This window comes from Martes martes (genome assembly GCF_963455335.1).
Source record: "Martes martes genome assembly, chromosome: 11".
NCBI classification, from domain to species: Eukaryota; Metazoa; Chordata; class Mammalia; order Carnivora; family Mustelidae; genus Martes; species Martes martes.
Genome location: NC_137899.1, coordinates 23914417 through 23932325, shown reverse-complemented (window position 1 = coordinate 23932325; position 17909 = coordinate 23914417). Strand labels below are relative to the sequence as shown.

The 17909-nt window shown below is 41.3% G+C and overlaps 2 protein-coding genes across 3 annotated transcripts in view; one reads left to right on the top strand and one right to left on the bottom strand.

Annotated features, from left to right (window-relative positions):
* Positions 1-1818: 1818 nt before the first annotated feature.
* PMPCB (peptidase, mitochondrial processing subunit beta) lies at positions 1819-15717 on the top strand. The gene is made up of 13 exons (XM_080817956.1): positions 1819-1928; positions 2925-3065; positions 4000-4086; positions 4879-5008; positions 8627-8825; positions 9210-9289; positions 11603-11715; positions 12486-12629; positions 13450-13610; positions 14837-14922; positions 14999-15087; positions 15249-15324; positions 15416-15717. The coding sequence occupies exons 1-13, from the start codon at positions 1830-1832 to the stop codon at positions 15478-15480; spliced, it is 1470 nt and encodes a 489-aa protein (XP_080674082.1). The 5' UTR covers positions 1819-1829; the 3' UTR covers positions 15481-15717.
* DNAJC2 (DnaJ heat shock protein family (Hsp40) member C2) overlaps positions 15679-17909 on the bottom strand; it is a 34288-nt gene continuing 32057 nt past the window's right edge. For both annotated transcript variants that reach the window (XM_080817954.1, XM_080817955.1), the window contains exons 16-17: positions 16027-16181; positions 15679-15810 (exon numbers count right to left, since the gene is read on the bottom strand). In XM_080817954.1, the coding sequence (XP_080674080.1) occupies positions 15736-15810; positions 16027-16181 (230 nt within the window). In that variant the 3' untranslated portion in view covers positions 15679-15735. The remainder of the gene's footprint in view (positions 15811-16026; positions 16182-17909) is intronic.

The following is a 17909-nucleotide window of genomic DNA, read 5'->3' as shown; positions in this document are numbered from 1 at the left end:
TTTTTAATGAGAACAAGAGAACTTTTGGAGGTCCTTATGCTGTCGTTTTCTCTGATGTTCCAAATTAATTTTGAGCTAAAGTGTGCCAAAATTTCCCAGGAGCCTCCTGTGATTATACCTAACCATTTTTGTATATATGTACGCATGTTTATATTTTGTTAGTAATGTTAACACACATTTGTTGTGGAAATATGAGGGAACAACCTTGGCTGTCCTTATTATGTAATAGAGCATGTGGGCCAAACCTGTGAATCATAGCAGAGAGGGTAGGTGGAGAGAGATGAGTCCAGAAAGATAAGTGGGAGTCAGGTCGTGAAGAGCCCTATCTCCCATACTAAGAAGCCTTCACTTTATCCTGACCATGCAGTTACCAGAGAATTTTTCATAATGGGACTATCATGCTAAAAGTTGCATTCTAAAAAGATCCTTTGGACAACAATGTGGAAAAGCTGACAATTGGAACAGATTCAAGAGGTAGGAGCAGGGTGTATTAGTTGGATGTAGAGGGTGGAAAAGAGGAAGAAAGGATGAATTCCAGGTTTTTGGTTTGGATGTCTGGGTGAGCGGAAGTTTCCTCGGCTGTTTTGCACTGGATATACAGGAAGATACTTAGGGCCAGGCGGTGAATTGCATTTTGGACAAGTGGGTATTGAGGTGCTAATGGGATAGATACTTGCAGTTTTCTAGTCACTGAAGGCGTAAGTGGGCCTGGAGGTTGGGAGAAAGGCCTTTGGGTAGACAGGGAAGTCCTTATGTGGAAACGGAAACTCTTAGGGAGAATGTGCAGAAGAGGGGTCCATAACCCCTGGGGAACACCAACTTTTAGGGCAAAATGGTACAGTGTTCAGGAGTACAGCCTTGGGAGCCAGACAGCCTCTTGTTAGCGTGGTGACCTCAGGCTATTTATTTACTTAGATTTTATTTATTTATTTGACAGAGAGACACGGTGAGAGAGGGAGCACACGCAGGGGGAGTGGGAAAGGGAGAAGCAGGCTCCCCGTTGAGCAGGGAGCCCTGATGACAACTGGATCCCAGCACCCCTTGTTTATGACCGGAGTGGAAGGCACACGCTAAGGACTGAGCCACCTAGGCGCCCTTCGGGCAATTTATTTTACCTCAGTTTCTACATCTGTAACGTGAGTGTAGGAATAGGACAGTTAGAACAGTGCTTATTATTTTTAGTTTCATCAAGAGATCTGTGAATAAAGAGCTGCCCAAGAAAGTAAAGAAGAAGGTACTTTGCAAAGGAGGAAGCGGTCTAAGATCCAAGAAGGAAATTTCAAAGGGATCTACGACGCCAAATTCTGCCATTAGGACGGTATGGTAACTCCATGAAGCCTCCCTCTTTAAGCAGTTAGTGGCCTCACCAGGAGCAACTTCGTGTAATGAAACGAACCAGCCTGTAAACGGCTGAAGAGTGAATGCGGGTCAACAGTGACGCAACCTTCCCTCCTCTCACCATGCTTGTCTCTCCCAGTAGATGCTTCCTTAAGGACGGTGAGTGAGTTTTGGATTGTACTCCACTTTGTCCAATCAATTCCAGCCACTAATGGCGCAATAAGCCGCACCAGGTTACCTTTAACTCCTCCACATCTGAACTTCACACGCCACAGTCGATCTAAGTAACTGATAATACATGACCTCCTACAGACTCCCTCCCTTATTGCTATTATCTAGGGCCGTTTGCTCAGCACCAAGCCCAGCTCCGTTCCTTCCAGGACAGCTTCAGAGTGTCATTTCTATTATGGCCACAAGGTGGAGCCCGCCTTCTCCTCTGGGACCTCGGGTCACGACCCGGAAGCACATCCTCCACCCAGTCTCCAGCGGAGATGGCGGCGACTGCAGTCCGAGGGGTTATGTTCCCCGCGGTGCGGCGGCGGCTTTGGGGTTTCGCGGAAAGACTTCTGGTTGGAGGCGCTGCCGGGAGGGTGAGCTTTTCTCCGCTTCTCTCCACTTCACTCCTCTCCACTTGGGTGCCGCGCAGAACTGGGCCGGGCCCTCCCCTCGGGACCCCGTGCGGCAGACCTGAGTCATGCGCGGCGGCCCAGCGGTGAGGTCGGTGCCCCGCATCCCCACGGTGGGTCGGCACCCGCGGCCTGAGATTGGGGTGCTCACTTCCGCCGGGGATGAGCTGACCTTGGTCACCCACCCCGCGTGACCTGCTAGAAAAGTGTGGGATGATGCTGATTACCGGCCCTCCCCCCAGTTGCCAGGGGTCATAAAGAGTGCGTGCGGTGGTTGCAAATTGGGGAAAATTAAAAAGTGAGAATAGAGTACTCTTTTTGCCGAGGACTGAACTTCCTCCCCAGCTGTGCTTTCTGCGAGCCCCGGGGTAGCCAAAAGAAAGTTTTGTGAGGATGTATGTTTTTCTCACGAGAACCTCTAGCTTTCTCCAGGGTATGTGGGACTTTCACATGTATCTAAAGGAAAAGAAAAACCACAGCAGGCAAGAAGTCCGTAGTCAGCAACAAACCAGCCAGAGTGTATCTGGAGCATCTGCCCTTCTTCCTATCTTCACTTTATACCTTTTCCAAAACTTTCTGCTTTTTCCTTGAACAGAGAACCTAAATCTCATTTTTGTGTTGTGTATAGGTATTTTTACATTTTTCTCTCCTTTTCTTGCCCTCCTCCCCCCGTTTCCTCTATAATATTAAACATGTCTAGGAGAGGTACTGAAACAAAAGCAGTTTCTCTCTGGATGATGATAAAAACTGTTTGCTTTCCTTAAGGGAAGGGCATGTTTGTAGGCATGCTGCTGGCTTTCTGGCTGGTTGAGCCAAGTTCCTAAGCCAGGCGAAGGGCTGGGTCCCAGTGGAACAAAAATTAAGGAGGAAAGAGACTGGGATAGAGACTCTGTATAACCAACATTTAATATCAGAATAGTGATGTGTTTTGCTTCCTCTCTCCCACCACTTCCCAACCAGTCATTATATTTTGGAGGGAACAGATTGCGAAGTACACAGGCTGCTACCCAGGTGGTTCTGAATATTCCTGAAACCAGAGTATCGCGTTTGGACAACGGACTCAGGGTGGCCTCTGAAGACTCTGGCATTTCAACATGCACAGTAAGTCATTCCAGCAACCATTGTTTAGGTGACCCCTCACTAGGAGAGAGCCGATTGTTGATTTTATTTAATTTTTTTTAAGTTTTTTTAATTTATTTGAGAGAGAGAATGAGATATAGAGAACATGAGGAGGGAAGGTCAGAGGGAGAAGCAGACTCCCTGCTGGGCACGGACTCCAGGATCATGACCTAAACCCAAGGCGATCGCTTAACCAACTGAGCCACCCAGGTGCCCCATTGTTGATTTTAATCTCAGCTTTTTATTGGGTGGCGGTGGTTGAAAACCGGTGGCACTTAACTTTACCTTGACAGATGACTCTCATTTGCGAATCTTTCTTCTAGTGATACTTTCATAGCAAGTGCATGTGTACCTTGTTTAATGGTCTGCATCTGGTTCTGATAGCCTATTATTGTGTTGTTAGTAGTGTTGATGATAGTGAAGGAAGTACATTCTCTTAGGCTACTCTGTGCTGTTCTTACACACGTTGTCTTGCTTGATCTTTAAAATAATTCTTTATGGTACACACCATCACACCCAATTGAGAGGCAAGTTCAGAAAAGGTAAATGGTTTTGTGCAAGGTCACACTGCTAATACATGACAGAGCCAGGATTTGAACCTAGATTTTCTGGCAATCTCTAATGTTCTTTATACTGTAGTATAATTGGCTATACCAACAAGTTGGGCTAAAAATCTGGGTCCTCTGAAACTGGCAAGTAGATGCTTTAGCACCCAGCAGTAGCTCAATGACCAAAATCTTTAAATCTCATAGTTCATAGGAATGTGTTGTCAATCCGCTGAAGTCAAGAAAACTAGTGTTAGGATTGGAAAGCCTTTGTGGGGAAAAAAGGAAGGAAATTGCTCCCTCTCTCCAGTTCCATTCCCCCAAAAGAAAGAAAATGGTGTTTTATTTAATTTTTCTTTGTTTACATTAAGGTTGGGCTCTGGATTGATGCTGGAAGTCGCTATGAAAATGAGAAGAATAATGGCACAGCTCACTTTTTGGAGCATATGGCTTTCAAGGCAAGTTGTAAGACTTTATAAAAATACATTTTCTTTAGGAGGCATTAAGCACAAATTCTCATTCTAGGGCAAGGAGAACTACTAAAGTAGTAGGTATATATATATATACATACATATATATATATATATATACATTTTAAAGACATTTAAATTTTTTTTTTTAAGATTTTATTTATTTTACAGACAGAGATCACAAGTAGGCAGAGAGAGAGGAGGGGAGGCAGGCTCCCCACTGAGCAGAGAGCCTGATGCGGGGCTCGATCCCAGGACCCCGGGATCATGACCCGAGCCAAAGGCAGAGGCTTTAACCCACCGAGCCACCCAGGCGCCCCTAAAGATTTATTTATTTGAGAGAGAGCGTACATGTGTGCATGCACATGTGGGAGGGGGAGGGAGAGAGAATCTCCAGCAGACTCCCCACTGGGTGCAGAGCCCCACACAGGGCTTGATCTCAGGACCAGGAGATCATGACCTGAGCCGAAATCAAGTTGGACAGTCAACGGACTGAGCCACTCAAGTGACCCCAGTAGTATAGTTTATTTATTTAATCTTTTTATCTGAAATAATTACTGAAAGTTGCTTTGTAGAGTTGAAACAAGGATTTTCTCTTGGGATATAAGTGTCATCAAAGTATACCAGTGTTTTTGAGGCCCGATGCACTTTAGAAATCAGATTTGGTCCTTGCATGAAACTGACGTTGCTTATATCCTCATATTCTTTGCCTGAAGTGTTTAGAAAAATGAGAGGTAAAGGAAGGCATCATAATTTTCTTTTTCTTCTTTTTTGTTTCAGGGCACCAAAAAGAGATCCCAATTAGATCTGGAACTTGAGATTGAAAACATGGGTGCTCATCTCAATGCTTATACCTCTAGAGAGCAGACTGTTTATTATGCCAAAGCATTCTCTAAAGATCTGCCAAGAGGTACTATTATTATGTATAGTGCAGATAGGTAATTTTCACAAGTTCAAAAATAGTACTGTTTTTACTATGTCTGTTGTGGAAGTGTAATCCTCAGAAATGTGAAAAAATGAATCAAACTCTGGGTGAGAGGACACCTGTTTTTATTTTTTTCTGTGAATATGACAAATAGTATCAAATAGTTCGAAGCTGCAAGACTTGTACAAACCAGGCCCTAACACTTGATTCAAAAATACATTCTCCAGACCCATATGTATGTAGTGAAACATTCTTAATGCCTTTGCAGTCTGTTGATGATTTCCTTTGCTGCGCAGGAGCTTTTTAGTGTGATGTTGTCCCACTTGTTTATTTTTTATTTTGTTGCTTTTGTTGTCAGTTAAAATCATTACTAAGACCTGTGTCAAGGTACTTTACTGCCTATGTTTTCTTCTATGAGTTTCATTGTTTCAGATCTTACATTCAAGTCCTTAACCCATTTTTAGTTAATTTTTGTATATTGTGTAAGATAGTGGTAGGTTCTTTTCTTTTAAAAAGATTTAAAAAATTTATTTGACAGAGCGAGCATATAAGCAGGGGGAGTGGCAGGCAGAGGGAGAGGGAGGAGGCGGCTCCCCACTGAGCAGCAAGCCCAGAGCGGGCTTGAGCCCAGGATCGCTTAACCAACTGAGCCACCCAGGTGCTCCAAGATAGTGGTGTCATTCTTTTGCGTGTGGCTGGCCACACTTCCCAGCAGCATTTATTGCAGAGACTGCCCTTTCCCATTGCATATTCTCGGTTCCGTTGTAAATTAATTGACGGTTCATGTGTGGGTTTATTTCTGGGTTCTCTGTTCTGTTATAGTCATCTAGATGTATCTTTTTATGCCAATACCATACTGTTTTGATTACTGTAGCTTTGTAATATAATCCGAAATGAGGGAGTGTGATGTCTCTAGCTCTGTTCTTTCTCAAGATTGCTTTGGCTATTTGGGATTTTTTGTTGTTTCATACGAATTTTAGGATTCTTTGTTCCAATTCTGTGAAAAATACCATTGGAATTTTGATAGGGATTGCATTGAATCTGTAGGTGGCTTTGGGTAGTAATGAACATTTTAATACTCTTCTAATCTGTGAGGATAGAAGAGCTTTCCATTTACTTTTGTCATCTTCAGTTTCTTTCCTTAATATCTTTTTGTTTTCAGAGTTTGTCTTTTTACCTCCTTTGTAAGTTTAATCCTAGATATTCTTTTTGATGCAGTTGTAAATGGGATTGTTTTCTTAGTTTCTGCTAGTTCATTATTAGTGTGTAGAAATGCAACAGATTTTTGTACTTTGATTTTGTGTCCTGCAACTTTACTTGATTTATTCTGAAGTTTTTTGGATGGACTCTTTAGGGTTTTCTGTGTATAATGTGTTACCTGCAAATAGTGATGGTTTTGCTTGTTTCAAATTCGGATACTTTTTATTTCATTTTCTTGTGTAATTGCTCTGGTTATTAGGAGCATTTTTTAAAAAGTTTTTATTTATTTATTTGACAGATCACAAGTAGGCAGAGAGGCAGGCAGAGAGAGAGGAGGAAGCAGGCTTCCCACCTTGGTGAGAGCCTGATGTGGGGCTCGATTCCAGGACCCTGAGACCTTGACCTGAGCCGAAGGCAGGGGTTTAACCCACTGAGCCACCCAGGTGCCCCAGAAGCATTTTTTTTTTTTTAAATTTCCCGTTCTATACAACAACAACCTGCCACCTGCAAGTAAATAAAAATTTTATAACATGGTAGTCTAACTTGCATTACAACCAATGAAAATGACAAGAGGGTGTGTTGGTTTGAATTGCAAAAAACATTGATAAGGTTCTTAATGATTTCCTTGAACTGTTTTACCCCAGGACTAGTTAGGGACTAAGAACAGAGGGTAGACCAGGCTACTTTAAAGGGTTGGTTAGCTCATCCCTCTCCTTTTTTTACACAGGAAACCGCAGGGAAAGCAAAAAAAACCCAAAACCATACACACAAAAAATGATTAGAGAAAGGATAAGACAAAGTAGAAGACCATTTTTTTCCTCCTGGCTTTTGGTTGGGAAGGACAGAGCCTCTGCCAGTGGCAGTGGCAAAGCCCAGAAGCTCCTTGAGGAATCCACGGTGGAAGTGCTCTTGGAAGCAGCTCTCTTTCGGGGGGGTTTGCTTGAGGTTTTTGTCCCCTCAGTTGCGTGAAGCCTAGCCTGGTGTATGAAGTAATAACGTGATGTCAGACTAGCAGTCTCCAATGTTTATGATCACCCCGCCTTATTGGTAAGTGACATGATTAGACTTCAGTATAGGTATATTTATAAATTAAATACAGGTACTACTGTACTAAAACACAGAATATTAAATATACATTAAAAAGATTCTGATTAAAACAAACTCCAGGAAATATGATCTCACACTTGAGCAAATAGCAGTCTAGATTACCAGTCCCATATAAGGAGAGCCTTCACACAGGATTCCTTGTGCTCCTGTGTCTTTGGACTGTTCATCACCAGTCATCATCATGACCTCTGGACTGTCATGATCAAGATGGTTTTTACTTGGTCTCACAGATAATTTTTTCTCTTTGGTCATGATCACTGCCCCAGCTTGCTTGGGCCTAGCAGTCTTTTTTGTCATGTTGGGTAGACAAGAGGTAACTAATTATAGTTGGAATGTAACATAATTGCTGCCGAGACAAGGACCCTTAGAGTGAAGGTAAAACGAGGAACAAAAGTTTGCAGTAGAGGAAAAAAAATGAGACTAAAGATTATAAATGTTTCATATTTATTAAAATTTAGATTGTGATTGCAACTGTGTACTAATTCTTGAAGAGTAGATTAGGTTTTTCCTTTTGGGAGAAGTAATTTTTCTGGTAAAATTGCGTAACAGCATATTAGGATGTCCTTGTGTTCGCTTTTGGCTTTTTGCAAATTAGGGTCATTCTTAGATAATATTTGAGGGCTCCATCAGTTTTTCCGAAGGGTCACTTTTAACCTTTTGGGATATCTAGCCTTTTCTTCATGTTAACCTCTGTTAGATCATGATTTATCAGTGATTTTGCTAATGGTGAGAATATAGCCCACATGGATCAAATGCATGGAAACAGACACTGGGATTAAGTTAAGTGGGGAAGGATATTCGAGAAGACACTAATTCTGTGAGTGGTTCTTTGGGGACATATTTTAGGTTATGCTGTTTCTTGCCTTCTTTATGTAGCAGCCTCACTGCTGTGGGAACCAGGGTAGCAAATACTTGGGTGCTATGAATCCTGTGTAGGTACCTAGGTGTTCTAATGCAGATGATTTTCTACTTTGTAATTTTCATACAGAACAATATACAGTCAGGTACAGATTCTATGGCGTGTCTGAAGTTGTAGAGTCATTACAAGTATTGTGGGGATCTTTAAGAAATGTAGGAATTTTCCTCAAGTTCTTTGGTACCACAGAGGTTTATATTTTATATTTTTAATTTTAATATTGTCCTTTTAGGTATATTGAATGTATAGAAAAGTTTGTTTCTCCCTAGTTTAATCATCTAGTCAAATTTGAATGGTGCTGTGTCATGGTTTCTGATGCTAGTGTAATCTTAATCTTGAATATTAAGATTCTTAGTGTTTCTTCTTTTATTTTCAATTAGCTGTAGAAATTCTTGCTGATATAATACAAAACAGCACATTGGGAGAAGCAGAGATTGAACGTGAGCGTGGCGTAATCCTTAGAGAGATGCAGGAAGTTGAAACCAATTTACAGGAAGTTGTTTTTGATTATCTTCATGCCACAGCTTATCAAAATACTGCACTTGGACGGACAATTTTGGGACCAACTGAAAATATCAAGTAGGTTTAATTCTCAAGATTTTTTTGGTGGGGAGGGGAATTTGAGTTTTGAAAATTAACATTCAGAAACATTCAAAAAATGTGTTTCAAAATGTAATTTTTTTCCTCCCTAGTAATTCACATAAAGTTGTGGTTGGCTACATTTTAGCCCCACCTAACTCCCAGGTGCCTGGGCCCATGCCTACTACTGACATAACAAGTAACAGTGTCAGCTTTTTTCTTGATATAAAAAAGTTGGAATTGTTTTGATACTTGTTGCCTGTATTTCATTTCTAACTACACTTAACTTAGAGCCTTTAAGGTCCAATTTAATGTCAGGTATATTATATGAAGATCTGTGCTTTTTAGTTTCCTTTTATATTGCTTTTCTCGCTCCATTTACAGATCTATAAATCGGAAGGACTTGGTGGATTACATAACCACACATTATAAGGGGCCAAGAATAGTACTTGCTGCTGCTGGAGGTTCGTGGATTTCCATCTCTGTATCTGTTTAAACGCAGTCGTAGAGTATTGTGCTTATTAGTTTGGTCCTGCTGGGACATGTCCTGGAATTTATTATTTACTGAGCAAATTGTTTCATACGCTGTTTAAGGGGAATGTACAGCACTGGAAATAGACTTTTCCTCTGTCTTTTCTTCAGTAGAGGTTTTTTTTAATAGAAAAACTTACATAAATGTACGCACAGATTGGGATTTACTTTGCAAGGAAAGGGGTTAAATGACTAGGTGATGATGACATTTGGGAGACGGTGTACTATACTTTGGGAATCTTTTTTTTTTTTTTAAGATTTTATTTATTACTTGACAGAGATCACAAGTAGGCAGAGAGAAGAGGAGGGAAGCAGGCTCCCTGCTGAGCAGGGAGCCCAATGTAGGGCTCAATTCTAGGACCCTGAGACCATGACCCGAGTCGAAGGCAGAGGCCCAACCCACCGAGCCACCCAGGTGCCCCTGGGAATCTCTTGATTTTAAATTATTTTTTGAGAACCAATTTCATTCTTGGCCAGGCATGAAATGAGTGTGTTGTGTTGGTTCATTCTTTGTCTATTCATTCAGTAGAGCTAAGTACTGAGAAGGGGAAGTATATAGGGAACCACTGAGAGTGTTTAATGGGAATCCCAACATGCAGGTGGCATCAGGACAAGGCTTCCTTGGGGACACGTTTGAAGACAGTGAATGAAAGAAAATTCCCAGTAGATTCTGCTAGATTTCCTGGCAGTCTGAATTTAGGCAAACAGTACACTTTTGGTTTCCAGGTTTGTTTTCTGTTTTTTTTTAGGGTAAAGCAGAGATAGGTGGTGTTCTTTTGTATAGACTTAATTTTTCTCTCTTCAGAAATGACAGTAAATTAAAATTCTGGTTGCTCTGAATAGAATTCTGAGTAATTATGTGGGAATAATGGAGAAAATGAACATAGGGGTTAAGTCTAACAGGTTAGTCATTGGCCTCTGACTCTAAATCAGGTTACCTTTGCACAGCAGGCAGTGCGCTGAGATTCTCTTGAGCTACATTGTTTCTAAAATGGCTGGTGCTGACTGGGGGGTCGGCATTTGAAACTGCCCGGGAAACAGGAAGACCTAGTGAGAGGAGGCCTCAACCACCACGCTGTCTGGGATGTCTCTGCTGTTGGTGGCATATGGACACCATGGGTTTTATCGTAGTTCCCATAGGTTCACTTTGATATCGCTCAAGTTGGGACATCTTACAATTAGTGGCCTGTCGTATATTAATTAGCATTTTGTCTTTTTGATACATTAAGTGATGATGAGCCTTATAAACAATGGCTTCTTATTCAATGAAAAAGACCAAACCTAGCTTTGTTTAAAAAAAAAAAAAATTACTGGTTCCTGGCCTTTTGGATAAGGATATGCAGAGGTTTGGGAGTAGGAACCGAGTATCTGCAGTGTCCAGTCAGGAGGGCCATAGGTGAAGTCAGAACAATGGGAGTTGGTGTCAGGTGCTGAGAACTGTATGCACGTCCATGGTTTTTCACTCTCTGCTTGTCATTCTTGGAACATTAGGCCCTTCCTGTTGTTCCATCACCCTCTGGATTGATAGCCAAGGCGGCTGTCCTACACAGTGCTTCTGAAAACAGGCACTCGGGCCTGGTCTTGTTTTATGCCACGGATTTGTTTGGGAAATACGGGTGTAAGTTGTGCTTTTACATCCTAAAGAAAGGTTTCATATAAAGAACCTTCATGGTGATATTTTTTAAAGCACTTGCCACATGTCTCAATTTGTTTTCTGAGTTTGTGTTTCTCCTTCACTGAATCTGTTTGGGTCATGAGTTCCAACAGTCACGTATATAGAATTCTTAGGTTTTTAGATGGTCAACAGTGAATGTTTGGTTAGCTACAGATTTATTCAGAAATTTAGATGACATTATTTTGTTCCTGAATTCTGGCAGCAGAGCTCAGACAACAAAGCTCGTATTACATTTACATTCTTTTCTATTTACAATGTACTGAAAAGTGATTTTGCTAATTTGCATTCTAGGACTTTCAGTAATATAACATGATTCTGTACAGAATGTGGTATTTTCAAGCTGTTTTATTATCCTTAGTTGTGAATTTGTTGCTGAAAACTGTTAATTGTTCTACAGACTGAGAGCTGTGCAAGCCTTGTAACAGCAGGGAGAAAGCGTGTGGCGTGGGCTTACTCTGTAATGGCTTTTACCGCATTCCACCTGGAGCTTTACTGTAAAACAAAGTTTGGCAGGTAGTTGTCTGCCTTAGATTGTGCTACTAGATATATGAAATATTTTCCTTCAATTTAGGAGTTTCCCATGATGAACTGCTTGAGTTAGCAAAGTTTCATTTTGGTGACTCTTTGTCCACACACAAAGGAGAAATACCAGCTCTGCCTCCCTGCAAATTCACAGGAAGTGAGGTAGGGTAAGCCTCCTTAGCTAGTACTTAGCCCTTAGGGCTTCTTGTGTTGTGTTTATGAATGAGTGTGCAAAATGTGGTTATTTCGAACAGGAGTAAAATGGAAGAAACAAGAGGCTTAAATGGAAAGAAAAAGGGAAGAGAATGGACTTATATTCCATTATTAATCACTTCTCTCTTTCCTAAAGAAGCAAGGTTTTGAGGGGAATGTCATAATTTGCTCTTTTTGTGCTTTTTCTTTAACACTGTGCCCATTCATATATTTTGAGGTATGAAGTATATTTTTCAAATGCCCCAAATTTTGACTTTCACATTGGGTTAAGTTCTGCTCATAGTACATTTCTGGGAGTAGCTGTTAAGAGACAGAACTTGCAGACGGCCGGCTGCTTGCCAGCTATAGCCTTCAGTTCATCAGCGGCCTCCTTTGCCGCATTAGGGAGGACGCTCAGAGGAGTACCTGGAGAGGGCTGGCAGCTGCATGGAACCATGTAGCATCCGTGGCATAAGAATAAGCTTGTTATGTCAGTATCAGAATACTACTGATCTCTGCCAGTGAAAAAATCTAATTCTTTTTGACCAGGTAATCATCTAATGGCTATGTCTGTAGTATTTCAACTATTTCGAAAGCTCTTCTGGTGAAGTTTTCTTTCCAGAACTCAAGAGATTTTTCCACATTAGACTGTTCATTGTAATGTGGCATGATTAAACCTTCTTTCTTAAGCCCGTTACATGATAGCAGTCTTAACCAGAGTTGTGTTTTGTCTTAACTAGATACGAGTGAGGAATGACAAGATGCCTTTGGCGCATATTGCAGTAGCTGTCGAGGCCGTTGGGTGGGCACATCCAGATACGATCTGTCTGATGGTTGCAAACACACTGATTGGCAACTGGGATCGCTCTTTTGGAGGAGGAATGGTAAGTGATTTAAAAAATAGTTTTCCATAATAAATGACAAGGTGAAACTCTGTACTGTGAATGGACTTAAAATATAAACTGATCCTGGATTGCATCCTGGGCCAGAAAAAACTTTTTTGTGTGGGTGCCCTAGTTTTTAGGTAGGGTAAGTAGCAAAATTTGAGTAAGGTTAGAATTCACTAATAGTACCATATCTATGTTAATCTAGTTTTAATGATTGTACGGAGGTTAATTTCCTTGTTTTTCCGAAGTGTACACAAAGCATTTATGGGTAAAATGCATCAGATCTTTCAGTGTACTCTCAAACAGTTGAAAATTTTTTTTAAAGAGAATGATGAAAGAAGCATGGTAAAGTAACAGTTCTTAGGGAATTTGGATAAAGGGAATTCCTTATACTATTTTTGTAACTTTTCTGTCTGAAATTCAAAATACAAAGTATGTTTGTACTGAAAGATTTCAACAAAATACACTTTGTGTAACTATCTTCAGCTTCACACACAGTGGAATTTCGAATCTTTAAGCACACACAGCCAAGAGCCTTACAGATGGGGCCGATGACAGCAGTGTATTACTCTAGCAGAAGTGCTGCAGCTGTGTTAGCACAGGTTTTACTGCTTTTACATCATGCATTTCTCTGGGGCTACACTGGGCTGGTGAGAAGTATGGTTCTTAGTCTCCTTGAATTTTAACTTCTTGAGATGTTGCTAGATCGAAACTCCGCCCATTGTGGCATTCACTATTTGCCACAGAACTCATGTTTCTTTCTGGTAGTTTAGGCATGTATGCCTCCAGTTCTCTTGGACAATGTTTTCCCTTACAGAATCTCTCCAGCAAGCTGGCCCAGCTCACCTGCCATGGCAACCTCTGTCACAGCTTCCAGTCCTTCAACACTTCCTACACGGATACGGGATTGTGGGGAATCTATATGGTTTGTGAACCGGCCACCGTTGCCGACATGCTACATGTTGTTCAAAAAGAATGGTGAGAAAAGTCTTGCTTATAATTCACATTTTAAAACTAGTTTCCTCCTCACATGATTGGTGATTGGTTTTGATAGTGATGTTAGCATTTAATCAAGAGAACAAGACTGAAGAGTAGCAGTTGTTCCCACGTTTTTGAAGTCTAATGTGAAGCTTTTTTTTTTTAAGATTTTATTTATTTGAGAGAGATAGAGCATGAGAGGGGAGAAGGTCAGAGGGAGAAGCAGACTCCCCATGGAGCTGGGAGCCCGGTGCGAGACTCGATCCTGGGACTCCAGGATCATGACCCGAACCAAAGGCAGTTGCCCAACCAACTGAGCTACCCAGGTGCCCCTAGCTGACTTTATTCTATAGGAAATTCTTAATCTTTTAAGAAGCAGATTACTTCAGAAAGACAATCCTAAAAGTTTTTTTGGAAGATATCTCTACAGGTTATCTGGCTTGGAAAGGTGGTGTTATGGCAATGAATGTGAAGTTGCCATTGCTAAAAGAAAACTGTGTTGTTTTACTCAGAACTGGCGCCTTGAGACAGAGGCAGAAAGGCCCACGCTGTTGGAAAAACATCCTTAACTCTGCTTCCTCTCCTCCACCATTCTTTTTTAAGATTTTACTTATTTGACAGATCACAAGTGGGCAGAGAGGCAGGCAGAGAGAGAGGGGGAAGCAGAATCTCTGCTGAGCAGAGCCCCGATGTGGGGCTCGAGGCTCGATCCCAGGACCCTGAGATCATGACCTGAGCTGAAGAGAGAGGCTTAACCCCACTGAGCCACCCAGGTGCCCTCCTCCATTCTTAAATGGCTTATAGGTCTCTCAGTCTCATCAGCTGGGTGGTGTTGATTAGTAGGCTTAAGTTAGATTCCACTGGATTCTTTTGAGAAATCAGTGGCCTCCAGACCAGTCCGCTAGCATGTTCGATTCTAACACAGGGACTGGCAAAGTATTTCTCAAGATGCAGTCAGCCTGCTTTCATGCTGGAGTGAACCTTTATCTGTAATCATACTATTTTTGAGAAATTAACAATACCAGGAGAATAGTCAGTGACTTTTCAGCTTTTGTGTAGCTACTAGGATCATTAAAATTGCAGCTTTCCATTAAGCTGGAGTCCTAATCCTTGTATGTTGTGGTGCAGTACATAGAATATATAGCATCATATCTTAAGTCATTCACTCAAAAAGCACATAACCTTTTCCAACTACTTGTCATTTTGCTTTTTCCCACTGGTTTTAGGATGCGACTCTGTACAAGTGTAACTGAAAGCGAAGTTGCACGAGCCAAAAATCTCCTGAAAACAAACATGTTGTTGCAGCTTGACGGTAAGAGTAAGGACCTAAATTCTACTCTCATAGGGTTGATCTGTATTCCAGTAGTTTTTCCTTCCCTTTTAAACAGGTTCTACCCCAATCTGTGAAGATATTGGTAGGCAGATGTTATGTTACAACAGAAGAATTCCCGTCCCTGAGCTTGAAGCAAGAATTGATGTAAGTAGTCTTTTGACACTATAGGCGCTTGTATAAAAATTCCCTGTTAAAAAGCTGAAAATATGTATCACAAATCCCTGTTTAAATTCTAAAGACGTTCTAGGTATAGACTCTGTCTTAACGACACAGAACTCTGAATGCTGGTATCTTCTCTATTTCAGGCTGTAAATGCTGAGACAATTCAAGAAGTGTGCACCAGATACATTCATGCTAAGAGTCCAGCTCTTGCTGCCGTCGGTAAGCCCCGGCTTCTTTTCTCTCACGCACAACGTGCCCAAGTACTTGTCTTTTACTGAGTTTTACCTTCCTATCTTCTTTTCTTCCTTAGGTCCCATTGAACAGCTGCCAGAGTTTAACCAGATTCAGAGGAACATGTGCTGGCTTCGTGATTAAAATGCTCCTACTCAAAATATTTTGAGCATGTGTATTTATAACGTTAACAGATTTGCAAGTTTTAAGCTACCAGTCCTTAAAGCAAAAAATAAAAATGTATGTACCTGGAAATTCGAATGAATTGCTGTGTCCGACTTTGCGAGGGTAAGACCACAGCAGATCAGCCTGCTCTGTAATTAGCAATTTTAAGAATGGAAATTTGTACAATAGTTTGTTTTATTATAAAAATGCACACACAACAAAGATTGTCAGAAGTCATTTCTTGGCTCTACTTGCATTCAGCACTTGCTCTTGAGCAGCTTTCTTTGCTTTTACCATCTCGACGAGTTCCTAGGAAGGGAGAGAGGGGTTAGCGAAGACGCCCGTAGCGCTGGCAGCCCCCCCTCAGCCTGGCTCTGGTGCCAGGCTGGGGAAATCTGTCATTAAGACACCAGTGCCAAGGCAATTTGCACTAACTGCCAGAGCTAGAAAGCTGCTAAGGTTTGTCATTTCTTTACAATATAGTTGAAATGCTGATGGACTCTTAAGTTCTAGAACCTCCATCACCTTGTATCGCTTCATGCAGTCCTTCTTTGTGCGGCCAGGCACCGCTTCTGCTATTTTTTCCCACCTTTCAGGTGTATTTACTGGGTACGTTTTTAAAGCTTGTTCCAAAAGCTTCTGTTCTTCTGTCGTCCAAGGGGTGAAATCTGTACATGGACCTGTTTAAGAAAAATTTCTGTTTGAAATATCTTAGCCTGATAGAAAATTCTGTTGCAGCACCCTCCCAGGTGAGTTTTGGTGCATAGGTATCTTGGTAAGTAGCCATTCAGATCTGTGGGGATTCTGAACCAACATCATGTGTTTCATCACACATGAAAACCTCTAAAGTACTAAATGAGAGAAGAAGCTTTTAATAACTCACATCCCCCAAAATGCCTCATCTTTTTTTTTTTTTAAAGCATAGTCAGAAATATCTGCCTTATATTGCTGGTCTCTTAAAATCTACTGTATTCACCAGACTGGTTGGTTAGAAAAAACCCCAAACTTTTAGGTGGATAAGACCCTGAAAACATTCTTTTACACTGGATGAAAGAGTCTAGCATAATTAAGCCAAGTGCCCAAGGGTTCAGTGCTCTAGGCGCATTAGATTCTGTGTTGCAGTGGGGCATTTGACACATCCATCCACTAAATTCTTGCGGGAGCTAATGCTAGTAAGAACCTCTATTAAACTAATCCCTTGGTGCTTGACAAGACCTTTCACATAGTAGGTCCTCCTCCTCAGGAGGAAGTAAATAATGTGATGTGTAATGTAAGTATTACACATCACACTTCTGTGGGAAAACAAAAATACTAAATGGGTAAACAGCTGAAGTCAGCTTTTAAATTGCAGAAAGCCCTTAGTGGAATTTCCTTTCACTGGTCTCAGGCCCACATTTGACACCATGGATTGAATTCATTTCCTCTCTTGGAAAAAAGATGGAGGACATAGGGAGCAGGAACGTAAACCCCTTCAGAAGTGCCCTGGAACTTCCCTTTGTTACTTACCTTAAAAGAGCCTAAATAATGCCCAGCCTAGACAAAAAAAAAACAAAATACCCCCCAAAAACCCCACCCCCTGACTTTTGCAACCGCAGTATGATTTTTAGGCTCTTTATAGCATAAGCCTCTTTAATACTTTCATATTGAAATTTTGGGATAATAAACCAGGTTAAGAATACAGGAAAAGTGGGACTCCGGGGACAGGGATGGTTATCAGAGGTAGTTGATCCCGAAACATGTATTTGGAACTGTGATTTGGAAGGCATATCCCAAAATTAGTTTAGGGAGAACAGATGGTGGCTCACAAGGTACCAAGTGAAACAGAACTTTTCTCACCTTTTTTGGTCAGCCATTCACAGAAAAAAAGGTCACAGTTTACGGTCTGAAAGACACTGGTCCAGGGAAGAACACCCAAGACAAACCCCCACAGGTTTTAACCAAGCTTTATTTTGAAATAAAGAATCCCTGTACATGCTCCCAAGACTGCCCAAATCTGAACATTTTTACCACGCTTGCTTTTTCTCTATACATTTACCACCCTAATTTATTCTGAACCATGTAAGTTGTAGACACGATGCCCTTTATTCCTTTTAAACTTCATTTTTCCTTAAAAACAAGGACATAATTACATTTTTCAAAATCAGGAAGTTAACCTTGATAAAATACCATCAGCTAGTCTGTAGAACTCATTCAAATTTCAACTGGCCCAATATCCTTTACTACTGATTTGTAAATCAAGTCACCAAAAGGAACCCAGCCCCTCCCCTAATGCACCTGAAATGGAGGAGCTGCAGTTCTCAGTGGTGTCAGGTGAAGTCAATCTGCGTCCTAGAAAATGCTTCCTTTCTACCTTCTGGTCTGCGAAACGCTCTATTTTCCAGTTATTCTGAACACAGACCCTAGGTTTG

Coding starts and splice junctions, on each gene's coding strand:
- PMPCB (XM_080817956.1), top strand. CDS start 1,830: ATGGCGGCGACTGCAGTCCGAGGGGTTATGTTCCCCGCGGTGCGGCGG. Junction 9,290..11,602: donor AGTACTTGCTGCTGCTGGAG/GTTCGTGGATTT, acceptor CCTTCAATTTAG/GAGTTTCCCATGATGAACTG. Junction 12,630..13,449: donor GCTCTTTTGGAGGAGGAATG/GTAAGTGATTTA, acceptor TTTCCCTTACAG/AATCTCTCCAGCAAGCTGGC.